A 15,269-nucleotide genomic window follows, 5' to 3' on the forward strand; every position below is an offset into this window, starting at 1 on the left:
CGACACTCACATTCCATGAATGAATTCAAAGGCAATCTGCAGGGAGCGGGCTTCAGAGTGTTTAACAGTTACTGAGATGAAAAACTATAACTAACCCCCTGGAATCCGGAGCAAAGGCCGGAAGGAGGAGAAATTCCGTCCTGGGACCTTACAGTTGGTGAAAGTTTTGTCCTGTGAATGTGTAGATGTGAATATTGTGTAAGAGAGAGTGTATGAAAGGAGCGGGCGGTTCAGACTAATCCAACTGTGTTTGTGTGTCTGTTCTGATCATGAGATCTCCGAGTCTCTCTTGTGTAAAATAAAACGATTTTCAATCAAAGATTCCCCCCAATCCCCCTGCTGAGCCCCAAAGTTAGATTTCAAGGCAATTGTTTCGCTAAATTGAAGATTTCAGTGGAAAAGTAGAGAACATGTCAGCTATCGCGTGTGAGAGCGCGATCAGTGCAGCAGTAAAACGGGTTTCAGTGGAAAATGGAGTCCTCAGTTCGAGCGAAACCTTTTCAACAGCAAACATTCGTGTGTCAGAGACATGAAGGATGTGAGCTGGATCTCTGGAGAGGCGGAATTTCATTGCAAGGGGAGAGTTTGTGAGGAGAGAGAAACACAGAGAGGTTGGAGGAGCCGGGAGCTGACAGCAGCTTGTCTCTGCTCCGTCCGCTCTCTGCCTTCAAGTTGCTCTGTGCCGCCACCACTGAGTTCATTTCGGATCCAGTTCTGACTCTCACACAGATTTTCCACACCCTCTCGGATATGACTGAAACTGCAGCCGCCGAAACGGCTCCTCCAGCCGCTCCCGCTCAAGTGAAGTCTCCCAGGAAGAAGAAGGCGGCTCCCCGACCTGCGGCAGCCGGTCCCAAGTTAGGCGAGCAGATCCTCAATGTTGTGGCGGGATGCAGCGATCGCAAGGGGATGTCCCTGGCCGCGATAAAGAAAGCTTTGGCTGGCAGCGGAGTGGATGTGGGGAAGCGCGGCTCCCAGATCAGGTTAACGATCAAGAGGAAGGTGGAGACAGGGTCTCTGGTGCAGATAAAGGGACAGGGCGCCTCCGGCTCCTTCAAACTCGCTAAGAAGGAAAGCCCGGGGAAAATGGGAAAGAAGGTGAAGACACCAACAGCCAAGAAATCTTTAGTAAAGAAAACAGCGGCCAAGAAGGTGACAACAAAGAAAGCAGCAGCCAAGAAACCCGCAGCCAAGAAACCTGCAGCAAAGAAAACTCCAGTGAAGAAATCAACAGTGAAGAAAACAAGCAGCAAGAAGGCGGCAACTCCAAAAAAGGCGGTGAAGAAAGCAGCCCTGAAGAAAAAGTCTCCTGTGAAGAAGGTGACGGGCGGAAAGTCTGTCAAAAAAGTGACTAAATCGAAGGCCAAACCCAAAGTGAAAGCAGCAAAAGCGAAGAAAGCGTCAGGAAAGAAGTGAAACAACCCGAGCAAATTGTAAACCTCTGAACCCAAAGGCTCTTCTCAGAGCCACCCACATCTCTCAGGAAAGAGCTGATCCCGCAAGAAAATGATTCCTGTCCCGCGGCCCGGCTCATTCTCAATAGAGATCATTTCAAATTCAGACTAAAGCAAAACACAGCAGAGGCTGAATTTCATTTGAATTTCACATTTGTTCAATCGCCACTTTCTCTCATAATGAAGATGTCTGGTAGATTCAGTGTGAGACAGTAACACTGGCGGCTAAATACCGCTTTCCAACTTCAATTTTAACACAGGAGATTTCCCAAAACAGCTGCAAAAAGGCATTTGTAAACAGCTGGAAGCGGATGTGGGTGAGGATGTTCCTGAGGGAGATTCTTCCTCGATTCTTGCTGTGCTTAAGTCGGAATATTACTGACTGGGAATCATAACGGGGCCAGGTTTTAAACACAAAAGCAAAAAGTCACGAACCGACTCGTTAACTCCCTCTTCACAAAAGCTGCCGGAGCTGCTGATTATTTGCAGCATTTTCTGTTTTGATTCCATATTTCAAAGCTCCAGGTTTGTGGAAACTCTTGTGTGTGAAGGGCGGCTCTGGAAGGGTTTGTGTGGGGAGCTGTGTTTCGCTTCCATTGTTATTAAACGGGTTGAAATTGGAGGTTGCTGAAACTGGAGGTGGAGCTGAAAGATCAGGGGCCGTTCTGTGTGTGTGTGTCAGTCCGGCTCTCTCCTCCCTCCCGCTCTGTGTTTAATCTTCACTCTGTCTCCTCCCCTCTCTGCTCTCACTCCGCCTTCCTCAGTCAGGTCGGTGCGGGCTGTATAAAAGGAGCCTGAAAGATTTCCTCTCTCATGTTGTGCAGTGATCTGAGTGAAGAATCATCATGTCTGGCAGAGGGAAAGGAGGCAAAGGACTGGGTAAAGGCGGCGCAAAGCGGCACCGCAAAGTGCTCCGTGATAATATCCAGGGCATCACCAAGCCAGCAATCCGCCGCCTGGCTCGCCGTGGCGGTGTCAAGCGGATCTCGGGTTTGATCTATGAGGAGACTCGCGGGGTGCTGAAGGTTTTCCTGGAGAATGTGATCAGGGATGCGGTCACCTACACTGAACACGCCAAGCGCAAGACGGTCACTGCCATGGATGTGGTGTACGCTCTGAAACGCCAGGGCCGCACTCTCTATGGATTCGGCGGCTGAACAACTCGATCCTTTCTCCCGAACACACAAAGGCTCTTTTAAGAGCCACTCACCGCTTCACAGAGAGAGCAGTGACCTGGGAACGGCAGCTGGGACAGGCTGTTCAGTGTTTGAGATGCATGTTTGTTTTGTTTAGGTTACAGTGCGGGAATCACCGAATTTAACATTTCATTTGGAGCGGCCATGCGGATTGTTTTTGAAATTTTTAAGTGGATTGTCTGAGCAGTTCCCAGTTGACATGTGCCCTCAGTGAAACGCCGCATCACTCCTGTTTAATCACTCAGTGTTTGGATCGAGTTTATAAAAGCTTTCTCTGGAATAGCGGAGTTTAGTAGCAGCAGCCGGTGAATCGTTCACTGGAACCAGTCCCAGTTGTGATGCTATTTGCCCCCAGACGGTTGTTTCCGCACTGAAACTGACAGGCTTTGTGAAACTGATCAGTTTCCGCTCAGTCATTCACAAACCCGCAATTCCCGCAGTTTGAGCCGCTCCAACCCCAGCCTGCTTCTGATTGGCCATCCTCTCCGCACTCGCAGCTCTGAACCAATCGCAGAGCATCGAATGTGAAGATTGAGCCAATCATTGGCTTCAACTGTCAACCGGCATAAATTTTGAATTGGGGGGAAATGCCGCCAATTTCAGCGCGGGAAAGGGAATTGAGACAAATTCTTAACTTATTAAAAATAGATTCTCAATTAATATTCTGCTATAAGATTATTTTACAAAGAGGTTTCATTTGTGAACATTTGTCCGCCACGGGCAGCAAACGACTCCATTCAGTAATGTCAAACGGGACAAATATGAAGTCACTCTCTGTAACAAACAACAAACTCAACCCCTTTCACACCGGCTTCAGGGAGACACAGAGAAGCGACTGATTTCTGATCCTTTCCCCCGAAAACGACGGCGAATGTTACAAGCGGCAGGAGAGGGGAAATCTGAATGGGCTGGAGAGGAAAGGGACAGGGATCGAGTGGAACAGCGGGAGATTCTGGGAATGAACAGCCCAGAGAGCGGGGAAAGGGTCTAAAGCACTAAGTGCAGGGAGATCGACTTCAAATCTTCAATATTTCGAGTAATGTTTATTTTAATAAGGACGGGATAAAGTCTTTTATACAGACGGCTATTTCCTGCATCGAAAACGGCCCAATTTCTGAAAGGCGCGGTTAACAAAACAACTGATCCAATCAGAACCTGAGTTACAGATATTAATTCGCTGGTCACCGTTTGATTGAAACTTCCTGGGCCAATTCCCGCTGGGGGTGGTCCCTCACAGAGTTTAAAGAGGCGGATGCAGCGCAGACTCTGTATTAACAGTCTTCGTCTCTCAGATTGTGCTGAATCCGCTCAGAAAATGGCCAGGACCAAGCAGACAGCGCGCAAATCGACCGGAGGGAAAGCTCCTCGCAAACAGCTGGCTACCAAAGCTGCCCGGAAGAGCGCTCCAGCCACGGGCGGAGTGAAGAAGCCTCATCGCTACAGACCCGGCACTGTGGCTCTGAGGGAGATCCGCCGCTACCAGAAATCCACCGAGCTGCTGATCCGCAAACTGCCCTTCCAGCGCCTGGTGCGAGAGATCGCTCAGGACTTCAAGACAGACCTGCGCTTCCAGAGCTCGGCTGTCATGGCCCTGCAGGAGGCCAGCGAGGCTTACCTGGTGGGGCTCTTTGAGGACACCAACCTGTGCGCCATCCACGCCAAGCGAGTCACCATCATGCCCAAAGACATCCAGCTGGCCCGCCGCATCCGCGGGGAACGCGCCTAAACCCCGGCCTCAGCACCAAGTACAACAACGGCTCTTTTAAGAGCCACCAAATCGGCAAATGAAAGAGCTGCGATCTCCTGTTAACGATTCTCGTGTTTCAATTCCCAGGACAGAATATTCCCAGGACTCCAATACTGAAACCTCTTAATGTTATAATTAACTCTCCGTTGCATTGAGGTCACTCATATCTCCAATCCTCTGATGGTTAGAGTAAAAACGATGCCGTTAACAATTAGAACATAGAACATTACAGCGCAGAACAGGCCCTTCGGCCCACGATGCTGCACCGACCAGTTAAAAAAAAAACTGTGACCCTCCAACCTAAACCAATTTCTTTATAGAACATAGAACATTACAGCGCAGAACAGGCCCTTCGGCCCACGAATTCTACTGCAGTTTAATTTTAAAGTGGTTTTATTAAACCTGCGATAATTTCAGTTTCCGAGGAATAATTCCCCAAATCCACTTTGTCCTCATGTTTCGAGTCGCAGCGTGAGTGACGCAATTTTCAACAGTCAGGAAGCATCTCAAACAGTAACCCACTCACACCGATATAACCATTGCAGAAACGCTTGCACATTCGCATAGACAATAATTAACACTTTTCCAGATACAATGACTGGCTCTGAAAACCGATGGGTTGCAGATGAATGTCCTCGCAGACTATCACATTTTAAAGCAATTATATTGGAAATAGGATCATTTCAGTTCACTGGGATGGTTTCCCCGATAAACAACAGCAACTTGTATTAAAATACTGTATGTGTCAATCGTACGGATTGATAGAACAAAGCGGGAAACAGCTGTGCTGTGAATAGCAGTGCAGAAACTGACCGATAGACACCAGGTCGCCCTTTTTCAGATAAAGTGAGTGGCTCTGAAAAGAGCCTTTGGGTTATCAGATTAAAGAATGGTCGCTTCACTTGCTCTTCGCGGTCCCAGCGCTGCTTTTCTTGGGCAGCAGCACGGCCTGGATATTAGGCAGCACCCCGCCCTGAGCGATGGTTACTCCTCCCAGCAGCTTGTTGAGTTCCTCGTCGTTGCGGACGGCCAGCTACAGGTGTCTGGGGATGATGCGGGTCTTCTTGTTGTCCCGGGCCGCGTTCCCGGCCAGCTCCAGGATTTCAGCGGTCAGATACTCGAGCACAGCAGCCAGATAGACCGGGGCTCCGGCACCCACACGCTCAGCATAGTTGCCCTTTCTCAGGAGCCTGTGAACACGGCCCACCGGGAACTGCAGTCCAGCCCGGGAGGAGCGAGACTTGGCCTTGGCCCGAGTTTTCCCGCCGCCCTTTCCTCTTCCAGACATCTGCACAATCTCACAAACACTTTCACAAAGAATCAGCAATTTCTCCAGCATTGACTGTTCTTATAAACTGACAGCTCCTCTGATTGGCCGCTGCTCTATTCACCTCATTTGCCTATATTCTTCACCAATCAGCTCACTGGAAACAGAAGAGGGCGGGATTTCCCCACAACAACAGACAGAAGCAGAGAATTTGTCCATTTCCAAAAGCCCGCCAATTTCATTGTGGGAAAGGAGCGAATTCAAATCAATGTCGCCCTCAGTCAGAGATTTCAAATCCCTTCTATTGATTTGCTTTTATTCAGCTCTTCCCGTTACCAATCGGAGGCGCGGCTTTAACATTTTCTATCAATGTGCTTCATTCTCCTATCGCTTTCTAACTGTCCTGGGCGGGAATCAATCCCTGTTCACAGCATTCCCAGAAGGAAAACACTCCGTTTAGTCTTCAATCAGAACCCAGTGTCCTTCACTGAAAACAGGGAGCCGGATCGAGTCCGCACACTGTCCTTATTCCGCTCTGTAATAATCCCACTCCGGAATGTTACCCTGCGGAGAATTACTGTGAATAAAATGATGAATCAACGAACATTTCAGGAATTGAGAGAAGGGACCGTTACCGCGAAAAATAGCCGCGAATGAGGTCATTTAGGGGCTGTGAAAATAACAGAATAATAACAGCTTTCAGCACAAAGCGAAGGCAGCTGAGTGAATTCTGGGCTAATGTTTGGTTTGCAGGACAGGAGACAGTGGAAGTTATTCCATTTTGCATTCTAACCATCGAATAGGAAGGTGCCGGATACAACTTTTCACAGAGACTGACGATTCGATTTCCTCACCCAAATGTTATTGGAATGATGATCAAATAGGATTCGGGAAAGATTTTTCCCTCCATCCCTTCCAGTCTCTGGATTTACACCGGCTGAAAGAACAACGAGAAAAGTTCATAGTGATGGGGCAGAAACGGATTATCCTTGGGAACACATTTAGTTTGAAAGGTCCTTGTGATGTAATCGAGCAGAGTGGTTATGTTTGTGGCGAGATGCAGGAAACTGTAGACGAACAGAGGGCCGTGTTTTCTTAAAAATTCATTTGTGGGACATGGGCACCGCTGACTGGCCAGCATTTAATGCACATCCTGAGTTGCCCTTGTTCAGAGGACAGTTGAGTCAACCACAGTGCTGTAGCTCTGGAGTCACATGAAGGCCATACCGGGTAAGGACGGCAGATTTCCTCCCTAAAGTGAACCAGATAGGATTTTCTGACAATCGACAATTGCTTCACGGTCAACAGTAGATTCTTAATTCCAGATATTTTTTATCAAATTTAAATTCCATCAACTGCTGTGGCAGGATTCGAACCCGGGTCCCCAGAATATTAGCTGAGTTTCTGGATTAATAGCATAGTGATAATACCACTCGGCCATCACCTCTCCAGTGTACAAACATCATTAACTGGTAGGTAAAGTAATAAAGCTAATAGTCTATGAAGGATTGGAATTTGTGTTACAGTTGCAGAAAACTCTGTTCAGACCCCATTAAGATCACTGTGTTCATCCCAGGAAGGTTAGATTGGCCTTGGAGTGGGAGCAGCAGAATTTCACCAGTGATGCCAGACTCAAATGATGAGGACAGATTGCAAAGACTAGTCCTGTAATAACCTGAACATGGAAGATTAAGTGGTGATGTGAGTGAGATGTTTACAATGAATGATTTGATAGGGTGCAGAGAGATAAACTGTTAGCTCTGAATGGGGGAACCTCACCGTAAAATGAGATGAGACATTTCAGGGATAATTTAGACCATAAGAATATAAGATATAAGAATTCGGCCACTCGGCCGTTTGAGTCTGCTCTGCCAATGAAGCATAGCTGATATTTTTCTCATCCCCATTGTTCTGCCTTTTCCCCATAATCCCTGATCCCCTTATTTAATTTCAGGGAAAGCTTCTTGATAGAGGATGGTGGGAATGTTGAATTGTCCACAAACAATTGTTAAAGCTGAGTTTATCAGGAAATTAACAAGCTGAAGATGACAAGCAGCCAGTAACATGAAGGTGGATAGTCAGAGTTTCTGTAGGTATTTAAACAATAAAAGAGTTAAAGTGAGCATTGGTTCTATCGAAAGTGCATCTGGGGAATTGATAATGGAAAATAGGATATTGACAAATGAATTGAACAGGTAGTTTTCATTTGTGTTCACTATAGAGGACACAAGTAACATCCCAAAAATAGCTGGAAATCAGCAAATGGAAGGGTGGGAGGAACTCAGGAAAATTGCAATCACCAGAGAAAGTGGTATTGAGCAAATTGTCGGATCTGGAGGCTGACAAATCCCTGCGTCCGGATGGGCTTCACACTCAGGGCATGAAATCAGTGGCTAATGAGATAGCTGATGCATTTGTTTTAATTTTGCAAAATTCCCTGGCTTCAGAGAATGTGATGTGGAGATGCCGGGGTTGGACTGTGTGTGTGTGTGTGTGGGGGGGGGGGGGGGGGGGGGGGGGTGGTAAGCACAATAAGAAGTCTCACAACACCAGGTTAATGTCCAACAGGTTTATTTTACTACTAAGTAAACCTTGTGCTACCAAATAAACCTATTGGACTTTAACCTGGTGATGTGAGACTTCTCATTGTTCAGAGAATGTTCCATTAGAATGAAATATAGAAAGTGTAACACCTTTATTCAAAAAGAGATGGAGAGAGAAAACAGGGAACTACAGGCTGTTACCCTGACAGCTATTCGACGACGAAGGGGCAGCCTGTTCCGAAAGCTGGTGGCTTTTGCTACCAAATAAACCTGTTGGACTTTAACCTGGTGTTGTCAGACTTCTTCCTCTGTTTACCCCAGTCCAACGCCAGCATCTCCACATCTTTTTCTGGGTGGCAGGATTTGTCGAATGGTGTATCTGTACCAGGAACACAACTTTTTACAATTTATAAAAATGACTTTGATGAAGGGACTGAAGATACGGTTGTTAAATTTGCTGACAGCATAAAGATTGACAAGAAATTTATTGCAAAGTGTACGTAAGGAGGCTACAAAAGGAAACAGAAAAGTTACGTGAATTGGCAAAATGTGGCAAATGAGGCAAATTGCGAGGATAAAACAGTGGATGAAAAATTGAGACTTTCAAAGTTGAGATGAATAGGGTGCCAGCCAGGTACATAGCCACCAGAAATAAATACACGGCATCCAAAACTAGAGTATCCTGGAGTCTAAGGATATTGATGAGAAAATAAGGAAGAAAAAAGAGACATATGATGCATGCTGGAATAATAATAGCAATAGAAATCAGGAAAAACAGTTCAAATGCAGGAGAGAGGCTAAGGCTTTAATAAGGGAGGCTAAGAGGGAGCATGAGGAAAGGATAGCAGGCTGCGCTAAAACAAATAGTAAAATGTTCTTCAAACCTATACATGTGAAAAGGTTAGTGAAGGATAAAGTGGGGCTCATAAGGGACAAGCAGGGTAAACTGATCACTGAAGCAGAGGGTATGGCAGAGATAGTAAATGAGTACCGTGCTTCTGTCTTTACAAAATTAGACAATAGGACAATGGCCCTGTTGAAAATATGGGTGCTCAGTAACTGAACAGTATAGTGATAGATAAAGAAGAGGCACTAAAACTCTGGCAGCACTCTCAGTAGAGAAGTCACCAGGTCCAGACTGGATGCATCGTAGATTGCTGAGAGGTGAGGGAGCAAATTGCGCAGCCATTGACAGAAACTTCCTGGCCGCTTTGAACACAGAATTAGTCCCATGGGATTGGCGGATTGCAAATGTAATGCTGTTTTTCAGGAAAGGGGCAAAGGATATCCCAGGAAACTACAGACCTCTCAGCTGGACATCAATAGTGAGAAAACAGATGGAGGCCACAGTCTGAAATAAGATATATATATATACTCTCAGAGAAATATAAGTTCACACTACGCAGACGGCATAATTTTCTCAAGGGCAGGTCATGTTTGGCAAGATGAGACACAGGCATTGGATGAGGGTAGTGTCGTGGATGTTGTATATTTGGACTTTCAGAAAGCATTTGATATGGTGCCACATGGCAGGTTGGTGAGCGAATTAGAAATGTTTGTGATTGATGGGTCCTTGGCAGCATGGATTAGAAGTTGGCTGAAAGATAGGAAACAGAGGTTGGGTATAGATGTGCATTTCTCAGACTCAAGACGAGGTGAAAGTGGTGTTCCCCAGGGATCAGTGTTGGGACACTTGCTTTTTCTGATTTATATAAACCATTTAGAGATCGGGGTTAAGGGCAAAATTTGCATACAATACCAAGCTGGGGAGAATAATGAATTGTGAGAATGATGCTGAGTGACTTTAGAGGGACATTGACAAGTTGGCCAAATGGGAGACACCTGGCAGATGAATTGCAATGCAGCAAAATGTGAGGAAATGCATTTTGGTACAAGAAACATGAGGAGAAAATATGCCCATTGTGGTACAACATTTAGGGGAAGTACAGGAGCAGAGAGAACTTGGGTTTCAAGTGTATAATGCTCTGTTGCGGGCAAGGCAAGTTGAAACAGTTATTAATAAGGCTGATAGGATCCTTGGAGTCATAGAGGTTTACAGCATGGAAACAGCCCTTTGGCCCATCTTGAAGATCTGGTTGGCTGTAGGGATTCACATTCTAATCAGCATTCTAATCTAAGATCTTTAAGATCTGGTTGGCTGTAGGGATTTGCATTCTAATCAGTATTCTGTAACTTGATTTTGTGTCTCTGTGCCCTGTTTGAGAGCAGATTTCCACTCCATCTGACGAAGGAGCAGTGTTCTGAAAGCTAATGGTATTTGCGACCAAATAAACCTGTTGGACATTAACCTGGTGTTGTTAAAACTCCTACAGAGGAAACCTATGCAGACATGGGGAGATTGTGTAGACTTCGCATAGAGAATGGCCTAAGCCAGGAATCGAACCTGGGTCCCTGGCGCAGTGAGACAGCAGTGCTAACCACTGTGCCACTCCCACTCCACCAAGCTGGCTGTGTCTTATTGAAGTTTCCCACTTTCCTCCTCACAGTTGCCAAGGCCTCCAAGTTTCGTGACGTATGGAAATGTTGAGCTTGAGTCCTGTACACCGAGGCGTGTGTCATTAATGTATATCAGGAAGAGCAGGGCTCCTAAAACCGAGCCCTGGGGAACTCCGCTGGGAACCTTCGTCCAGTCTGAAAAACAACCATTAACCACTACTCTCTGTTTCCTCTCACTCACACTATTCCATATGGGGCGGTGAGGATGGCCTCTACACCCTAGCTATGACTGTAACACTGCATTCTGCACTCTCTCCTATCCTTCTCTATGAATGGTATGCTTTGTCTGTATAGCACGCAAGAAACAATACTTTTCACGATTTACTAATACATGTGATGATAATAAATCAAATCATACCTCAATCTGAGAATGTATTTCAGATTTGGATTTGTATCAAATGTATTTGTGAATATTCACTGTGGCCATTAGTACAGTCAATTCAAAACCCCTGATTTGCGTGATGTGACTGGTATTTAAGTCGAATCTCAGAGTACATTATTAATGTTCATTGTGTAACTTTTAATTAGAATCTATGTGTCAGTTTTACCACATATTTAATTTGGAGCTAAGGCTGCTCTATTGTGAGATTGACACTGTGATGATCTGATGGCAGGAGTCAATTTGGACTTGGATTTATGGATCCCACTATCAATGGTACTGGGTTTGATTTGATTTATTATTGTCACATGCATTGGTTTACAGTGAAAAGAATTATTTCTTGCATGCTATACAGACAAAGCATACAGTTCATACAGTACATAGAGCAGAAGGAAAGGAGAGGGTGCAGAATGTAGTGTTAGAAGTCCATTTAATTGGAGTGTGGTTCAAATGCACATGGACATAAGTCCGTTGGATCTCAAGTCCAACCCCTTAACCACTCGGCCATCCTGGTAGGATATTTAGAGTCACATGGACAAAAATGTCTGTCTCTCCTGCTCTGTTTGATTGATGGATTGAAAATGTGTCTGCAACTATTTCTGCTCTCTGAGACTGTTGAACTAATAAGATGTATGTGTGTCAGGAATTGGTTGCATTCTTGGACATACGCATCTCCATCAAGGACGGTCACCTCAGCACTTCACTGTACCGCAAGCACATGGATAACCTCATGATGCTCCACTTCTCCAGCTTCCATCCTATACACGTTAAAGAAGCCGTCCTCTGTGGACAAGCCCTCTGTATACACAGGATCTGCTCAGATGAGGAGTATTGCAACAGACACCGACAGACGCTGAAAGATGCCCTCATAACAGGATATGGTGCTCGACTCATTGATCGACAGTTCCGATGTGCCACAGAAGACAAACACAGGACACGATAGACAGAGTACCCTTCATTGTCCAATCCTTCCCCAGAGCGGAGAAGCTACGACATCTTCTCCGGAGCCTTCAACATGTCAAGTATGAAGACGAACATCTCGCCAAGGCCATCCCCACACCCTCACTTCTCGCCTTCAAACAATCGCATAACCTCAAACAGACCATTGTCTGCAGCAAATTACCCAGCATTCAGGAGAACATTGACCACGACACCACACAACCCTGCCACAGCAACCTCTGTAAATGTGCCGGATCATTGACACTGATGCCATCATCTCACATGAGAACACCATCCACTACGCACACGGTACATAATCTTGTGAGTTGGCCAATGTTGTCTACCTGACACGCTGCAGGAAAGGATGTCCCAAGGCATGGCACATTGGAGAGACTATGCAGACACTATGACAACGGATGAATGAACACCGCTCAACAATCGCCAGGCAGGAGTGCTTCCTTCCTGTCGGGGTACACTTCAGCAGTCATGGGCATTCAACCTCTGATCTTCGAGTAAGCATTCTCCAAGGTGGCCTTCACGACACATGACAACGCAGAATCACTGAGCAGAAACTGATAGCCAAGTTCCGCACACATGAGGATGGCCTCAACCGGGACCTTGGGATCATGTCACACTATCTGTAACCCCCACAACTTGCCTGGGCAAAATATCAATAACTGTCCTGGCTGGAGACAATACACACCTCTTTAACCAGTGCTTGGCCCTCTCTCCACTTACACTGTCTGTAATTTTAAGACTTGATTACCTGTAAAGACTCGCATTCTTACCATTATCTTGTAAATTGAGTTTGTGCCTGTATGTGCCCTGTTTGTGAACACAGCTTCTCACTCACCTGAAGGAGCCTGAGACTCCAAAAGCTTGTGCTGCCAAATAAACCTGTTGGACTTTAACCTGGTGTTGTGAGACTTCTTACTGTCTGAGCTCCGTCAGAGACAACGTGAGAAGGAGCCGGCGACTCACTTCCCTGTAACTTGCGTGGAGGAGACATCACATTTATTCACGTTCCTTCAATAATTTGTCTGTGGAAACAAAGTATATTTTAAAATTCAAGTACAGGTGAGAGAGAAGATACAGATTCCGTCAGTTTAATCTCTATTAATAATCATTGTGAGCGGTTTGTGAGGCTGCAGCCAGACTCGAGCTCTGATTGGTCACTCACATTTCAATCAGATTCGTAACCAATGGGAGGATCAGGGAGAAGAAATGGGAGGTTTTGATTGGTTCACATTTTCAAATTGGAAAAACCCGCCAATTTCAGTGCAGGAAAAATATAAAATAACCGAACGCCTTAATGTTCAGGAAACTATTTCAATCTCACACTTTATAATCTGTTTATTGTATTTTCCGCCACAGAATCCTGGCGCTATTTTAGGAACAGTTTAAATTTCTCAATCTCTTATCGAGAACCCGCGGTAATCAGACCCCGTTCCGCAATTTAAAACGGAGCAAATCTCAGCTCAGTGGAAAAGCAGAAACATAGAGATCACCAACCAACTCCTTCACACAGGCTTCACAGGGACAGAGGGAAACGGCTGATTTCTGATCCTATCCCCTGAAAGCGGCCGGGAATGTTACAATGGGAAGTGCGAAGAGAATCCCCGGCCCGATCCCGCCGGTGGAACAGGCAGCTTTGTGTCTGGAGAATAGGGAGCGCCGGGGGGAGGCAGATCTTAAAGCGCTGCAATGGACTCAGGTCCTGTGTGTGCAGAAATCTCGCTGATTCCGTCCTCTGGGAAAACTGCGGAATAAACAGATCAGCCCGAGAATAACCTCTTCATTCCCGCCTTTACTCTGTTCCGGGAGCGACGCCCAGATCATCCGACAGAGGAAAATATATCATTCTCCAACTGCGAAATTCTTCCTTGTTGTCGATAATGCGCCGGGATAGACTCGGTATGAAGCAAACTGAAGGATTTATAAAAACCTTGATTCTGACACCATGTCGTTCAATTATTCACTTGAGCTCAATATAGAGAGGGAACTGAAACATCAGTAAACAAATCAGAAACAGATCAATCCACCGTGACAGTCACTCCATCTCTGACTCCCTGCTGCCAGGAAGCAGCCCTTTCACTGATCCTGTGAGCTTATGTGTTAAATCTGAATGGGCTTGAGTGAAAAGGGACAGAGATCGAGTCTAACGCACTAAGTGGAGGAAGATAGACTTCAAATCCTCTCTGTACCTGTAACAATCTGTGTAAGAATGGAATAAAGTCTTAGTTTGCACAGATGGTTATTTGCTGCACAAAAAAACGGCGCAAATGATGAAATTGTTGATTAACTGAAATCAGAACCCGAGTTCCAGATATCAACTATTAATAAAAAACAGCAACTTGCATGCATTAAAATACTGCCTGTGACAATACTATCGTAACGTGGATGGTGTATTCGCCTGATGAATTCCTCTATCTGCTGCGAGACTGATGGGGTCTATTTACTATCGTACACAGGGGGAACTCCGGATTGATAAAACAAAGCGGGAAACAGCTGGACTGTGAATAGCAGCGCAGCATCTGAGGGGCAAACAATAGATCGCCCTTTTCCAGAAAAAGTGAGTGGCTCTGAAAAGAGCCTTTGGGTTATCAGATTAAAGAATGGTCGCTTCACTTGCTCTTGGACGAGGCCGCAGAAGTTTTCTTGGGCAGCAGCACGGCCTGGATATTGGGCAGCACCCCGCCCTGAGCGATGGTCACCCCTCCCAGCAGCTTGTTGAGCTCCTCGTCGTTGCGGACGGCCAGCTGCAGGTGTCTGGGGATGATGCGGGTCTTCTTGTTGTCCCGGGCCGCGTTCCCGGCCAGCTCCAGGATTTCAGCGGTCAGATACTCGAGCACAGCAGCCAAATAGACCGGGGCTCCGGCACCCACACGCTCAGCATAGTTGCCCTTTCTCAGGTGCCTGTGAACACGGCCCACCGGGAACTGCAGTCCAGCCCGGGAGGAGCGAGACTTGGCCTTGGCCCGAGCTTTCCCGCCGCCCTTTCCTCTTCCAGACATCTGCACAATCTCACAAACACTTTCACAAAGAACCCATTCCCTTTCGCTTCTCTTATCGCTCCGGGAGGAATGGAGGTGCGGACATTGCTGATTGGTCACTTTGTTGCTGCCTCTCAGCATCTTGTTCATATGACCAATCAGAAATCTGCTTAACTCACCAATCCGGAGAGCCCACGGAGTGAGGGCGGAAAATAACGGCGCCAAAATCTCAGA

General features: G+C 46.3%; 3 protein-coding genes across 3 annotated transcripts; 2 read left to right on the forward strand and 1 right to left on the reverse strand.

Moving 5' to 3' along the window:
* Positions 1-750: 750 nt before the first annotated feature.
* LOC144482287 (histone H1-like) lies at positions 751-1,416 on the forward strand. The gene has a single exon (XM_078201470.1). The coding sequence runs from the start codon at positions 751-753 to the stop codon at positions 1,414-1,416; it is 666 nt and encodes a 221-aa protein (XP_078057596.1).
* A 2,549-nt stretch (positions 1,417-3,965) lies between these two features.
* LOC144482208 (histone H3) lies at positions 3,966-4,376 on the forward strand. The gene has a single exon (XM_078201410.1). It carries the CDS (start codon positions 3,966-3,968, stop codon positions 4,374-4,376), a length of 411 nt encoding a protein of 136 aa, XP_078057536.1.
* A 10,290-nt stretch (positions 4,377-14,666) lies between these two features.
* Positions 14,667-15,056, reverse strand: LOC144482294 (histone H2A-like). The gene has a single exon (XM_078201476.1). The coding sequence runs from the start codon at positions 15,054-15,056 to the stop codon at positions 14,667-14,669; it is 390 nt and encodes a 129-aa protein (XP_078057602.1).
* Between the last annotated feature and the right edge of the window lie 213 nt (positions 15,057-15,269).

This window comes from Mustelus asterias, unplaced genomic scaffold (genome assembly GCF_964213995.1).
Source record: "Mustelus asterias unplaced genomic scaffold, sMusAst1.hap1.1 HAP1_SCAFFOLD_35, whole genome shotgun sequence".
NCBI classification, from domain to species: Eukaryota; Metazoa; Chordata; class Chondrichthyes; order Carcharhiniformes; family Triakidae; genus Mustelus; species Mustelus asterias.

What these genes read in the sequence shown, in the direction of transcription:
- LOC144482294 (XM_078201476.1), bottom strand. Translation starts at nt 15,056, where the DNA reads ATGTCTGGAAGAGGAAAGGGCGGCGGGAAAGCTCGGGCCAAGGCCAAG.
- LOC144482208 (XM_078201410.1), top strand. Translation starts at nt 3,966, where the DNA reads ATGGCCAGGACCAAGCAGACAGCGCGCAAATCGACCGGAGGGAAAGCT.
- LOC144482287 (XM_078201470.1), top strand. Translation starts at nt 751, where the DNA reads ATGACTGAAACTGCAGCCGCCGAAACGGCTCCTCCAGCCGCTCCCGCT.